Raw genomic sequence first — 5,007 nt, forward strand, 5'->3', positions numbered from 1 at the left:
AGAAAACCTGTTCCCCCTCCCCCCGTTTTTACTCGATTACTCTCTAGTATTTGTAGCCAAAATCACATGGGGCATCTTAGATATATAGACCAAAAAAAGCAAAAAAAAAATCTATAGTTCCCACAATGAGGTCAACTTGATTGGAAATTGTAATAAATTAAATTGGTCTGACATCTTAATAGTAATGACATTCTCCTTTTTCCTGTGGAACAATAATGAAACCTTCAGTCATCAATAATGATAAAAAAAAATCATTAATGATATCTTAACAAAAAATATCATTCATGGTATAATTCTATACATCTAAGATTGAAAATTAGAATTGCACAAGCTGGTTTGACCTCTTACTAATGAAATTTCCCTTTTTTCTTGCATAACAAACATAAAATTTTCAATCATTAATTGTATAGACTAAAGATCTAAGAACTGTGTTAAGTATTTGACCCTCTCCTAGGTAACCCTTTTTGCAACTCGAACCCGTTACGTGCTACCCGGCTTTGATACCAAATGTTAAGTACATGACTGATATGTCAAAAGCTCCAGAGTTGATGGAACACTTTAAGTTGAACCCTTTTAACCTATCCAATACTAGGCTAGCTCAGTCTATCACCCATACACTAGATTGAGCCCCATTGGGCACATAACATAATTATAGTCAACTCAGTTTTCCTAATTTATAATAAATGGGTTGGCGTTGTCTATGGGGTAACATGGCCCTAATATGAGCGTAAGCCAATGAGTGCATGTTAGCATCAAGTGGGGTAGGATTTCTACCTTTCATGGGGGCAAGGTGGTCATTTTTCCCCCTCTATGTCTATGCATAGGTGGTACACTCCTCTACAGAGACTTTTCTTCATAATAAATCTTTGATACATATTGTGGCAGTTACCTCTAAATTAGCAAAGCATTTATTGGATTGACTGGGTTTGTTGCTCACATTAAAAACTATCCATTTTTTTGCATCGAAGTAAGACGTTTCCTATCACATTCTTCAATTATACATTTACTTACCCCTTTTTTTTGGTAAGAATACATTTACTTTCTCAGTTTTTCATTTAATTTTAGGATATGTGGGCACCCCTTTAAACTCAGCTTTAGTAGAAATTTTCAATTATAAATCTCATGTCCTCGGCCATTGTAGTGGCATTCCATTCCTTGTCACTGAATAGCTTCAATGGCTTTCATGGAGACTTTGTTATCTCTAATTTCTCTACTCTCAAGTGCTTTCCTACTACATGCCACTGTTGAAGGTCCCAAGACCATCATGCTAAGTCTCATTCACCCATTCTCCCCTCACTCACCTTTCTATCCAGGGAACATAACAGATATTGAGAAGATTGATCTACTTATTCAGGGCACAGAAAGACGTATGCATCATCTATTCTCCACGATGAGAGAACGAAACTGGAATGGTAGCAGTGAGGTTGATGACATAGTGGCACCAGTGCAATATGCTAGTAATTATTTCTATGTAGCCCAAGTAGGTATAGGTTCATTTCCACCTTTTCCTGGCCAAAAGGGGCTGCCATATTTCTTGATGGTCGACACTGGAAGTGAATTAACATGGGTTCAATGTGACGGTTGCGATCCGTGCATTCCCCTACAGCAAGACAATTTCCCATATAGAACATCTCAGAGTTACAAGTCAATTCCTTGTGGTGATCCAACCTGTCCACTTCCAAACCATGATTGCTTTCAATCGTTTTGTGGATTCAGAATAAGTTATGGGGGCAACCTAGCGCCCTTAACAGTGGGAGCCATTGTAAGAGAGACCTTAACCTTCCCTTCTGATTTTAGAGGTACGGAATCTTACAATAATTTATTCTTGGGTTGTGCCTTTAAGAACTACAACTATAACTTTCGACAACCGAATAAAATTGGTGGGATTTTGGGCTTAGGGTTTTCAGGCACTCATACTATTTCCTTCTTGAAACAAGTAGGCAAAAAATGTTTCTCTTATTGCCTATCTATCTCTGAGCACACAAATTCTCAGTTATATATTGGAGAAGGTGCAAAGATGGTAGGATCACAAGTGCTTTCAACACCATTGCTGAGAGGATTACATGAACAACTATACTATGTGGATTTGCAGGATATTAGTATCCAAAACATTCGCCTTAGACTACAGGCATCCTTCTCTGGGGGTTCTGCCATAGATACAGGATGTCCTATGACTATACTTGTTTCTAATGTTTATGCTCGTGTGAGAATTGGCTTTGTTCAATACTTCGCACAGTTTCATATTCAACCATTCAATGATGGAAGTAAACCAAGAGATGTGCCAATGTTAGATCTTTGCTTCCCTATCCTATCCGGTTTTAATAGGTATCCAACTATGACATTCCATTTCAGAGGAGCTGACCTTATTGTGCAACCCACTGGTATATTTGTGGCAGGGAGAGATTATATTTGTGTTGCACTTGAATCAGGTCCTGTTACAATGATTGGAGCTTTTCAGCAAACGCAATACAAGTTCTCCTATGATTTGGAAATGGGAGATAGAAGACAAGGAGTAAATGGTGCTCTTCGCTTTGCTCCTCAAAATTGTGGGTCCCCTGTTTAAGATTTTTGCAGTTGAGATTGGGAGTAGGGTGGATGCCTCTTCATCTTGAAGCCAAGGAGATGCAGGATAAATTATTTTTGTCTCCTTTGAAATAGTTTCTACTCAATAATCAAATTAAATAATTTCATTAAATGACCCTTTAGTCTGATATCCAATTTCTCTAGTAAAGAGTTTAATTACCAAAGATCAAATTGAGGAAATTTTAAGCAGCATTAGGGCTTCTTTTGATTTTGAAATGAGAGTTGTTCCTTTGGGAACCATTTTCAAGGTATTCACCATATATTAAGTTGCCATGACCAAATATTGAGTTTCCATATTTACATGAGAACTCAATCTTAGGTTACCATATTATCTAAGATTATTATTATGCAAACTCACCTTGGAAACCTTATTTCCTACCAAATCTCAACTCAGGCTCTCCTTGTATATATAACTATTATGAAGTGAGTGAAATACAAATCGGAATATTCAGCTCTAATATGGTATCAGAGCAACCAAAGGCTCAAGTTGCTCAACCCTAGTCAACCATCTTCTCTCCCTCTTTCTCTAGTCAATCTCACTTCTTCCTCACCTCCAAGTCTACTGAATTCCCCCCATTACATCATCACCAACCACCATCTTCCTGATCACCGCTTCTCTTTCCCCCTCTCTCGACTCAACTCACCATTTTCTCTCTCTCAAACTGACTCCCAAGAATTTTCTCTTCTAGAAGACCCTACTTGTTCTCTTTCTCAAGGTCTAACAAATCTTTGGCTTCATTGATGGATCTCTGCCATGCCCATATGAAACCTCTACTGCTACCCTATTGGAAGAAAAAGATGCAACTCTCATGAGTCTCCTTATTGTTATCTCATTGAAGAGATTCTCCTTCCTCTTATTATTGGAAAAAATACGAGTCACAAAATCTGTGATGCCCTTACAGCAGCATTTGGCTGCGTAACTACTACCAGAATTTTATCTCTGTATCTTGACGTTAAAGTTTTGGTACTCAAACTGGACGAACTAGTTTCCCAGTTCTTGCAATATGCCAAATCTATAGCTGACGAATTAGCAGTTGCTAGGAAACCACTACAAGCTAAGGATTTCAACATTCATGTCTTTCGCGCTCTTCATCCTAACTTCAAGGATATTGTGCCTACTCTCCTTATTTTCCAAAAGGCTATTCCTTATTCTAAATTTCATGGACTATTTCTCAGTCACGAGTTCCTGTGCTCTTCCACCATTAATAAGCTGATGTTATCTAAGATGCCTACCCCAACAAGTACTCCCGCCTGCCCCAACAGGTACTCCCTCTATTTCCCATGACTCCTAGTCTTCCGCATCTGGCAGCGGGATGGGCAGGGCCGTGGGGGGAATGGTCTTTGATGAATGGCACTCGGCACAGAGAGGGGGGTGAATCTGTGAATATTAAAATTTTTTGCAAACTCAGATTATAACAACCAACACACAATCGTATGGTCACGCACCAATCACTACAAAGTAGCTTGGTCTACCAGTGAATCACATCCACTCTGCAAGTAAGCACTTCAAAATAAAATATCAAACCACAACACAAGCATATACATGGTTTCGCATAATGGCCTACACCCATGGAGCAATACCCCTCACGGGTTTCGTGCTTTGCTCAACACACTTCTATTAAAAACCTTATTACACAGGTTCAACACAGTTCTATATGACACAGGAACCACAAGAAATACTCCCACACACCTAACTGTATCAGCACAGTAGGCTTTAAACACTAAAAGTGAGTTTTTATGATCAACCCAAATTCCCAACACTCAATTATATGAACCTCACTCCCCAATAAGACTAAATGATAAGACGGAGAACTTGAATTAAAAACTACCTCAAGAACCAAGTAGAATTACAACCACTATCGATGCAGACCTTCTGAACATCAGTAGCAGCGTGCGGCATGTCCTGGAAGCCTTTGGCATGGATCCCAATGCATCGATCTACTCAAAATACCTTCTTCTCTGAAAAAATTCAAACATTAAATCACAGAGGCATCAAACCCTAAATTCGACTTCACCACTACGTAGAGGACATCAAAATATGGGGGGTAGCGTCCTGCACAAAGCCCAAAATTTGACTTTTACATAGCCCAAAGTTCGAGGCAAAGATTGTGTCAATCTGGGCCATTAAATCAGATCGAACGGACGGCCAAGATTAAATTAAGATTCGATCTTCCGTCTTCCGCTTTACACAGGAGCGGAGCACACATAAGCCATTGGATCCTCATCTTTGATATGAGATTAAAACAGAGCCATCAGATTAGATTCCTAATCCACCAATGAGAAGTCATCACTTAAGTGTACCAATTTTGCATGTGCTTAATTGTGAGGTGTCAATTTAGAATCTTCTATCTCAGCCATTGATTATGATTTAGATAAACCAATCAGAACAAGAGATTCTAATTCAGATTTAAAGATCAATCTCAG

General features: G+C 38.9%; 1 protein-coding gene across 1 annotated transcript; it reads left to right on the forward strand.

Annotated features, from left to right (window-relative positions):
* The first annotated feature begins 1,174 nt into the window (after positions 1 to 1,174).
* LOC122644912 (aspartic proteinase CDR1-like) lies at positions 1,175 to 2,563 on the forward strand. The gene has a single exon (XM_043838278.1). It carries the CDS (start codon positions 1,175 to 1,177, stop codon positions 2,561 to 2,563), a length of 1,389 nt encoding a protein of 462 aa, XP_043694213.1.
* The last annotated feature ends 2,444 nt before the right edge of the window (positions 2,564 to 5,007 follow it).

Source organism: Telopea speciosissima, chromosome 11, assembly GCF_018873765.1.
Source record: "Telopea speciosissima isolate NSW1024214 ecotype Mountain lineage chromosome 11, Tspe_v1, whole genome shotgun sequence".
Lineage (NCBI taxonomy): Eukaryota > Viridiplantae > Streptophyta > Magnoliopsida > Proteales > Proteaceae > Telopea > Telopea speciosissima.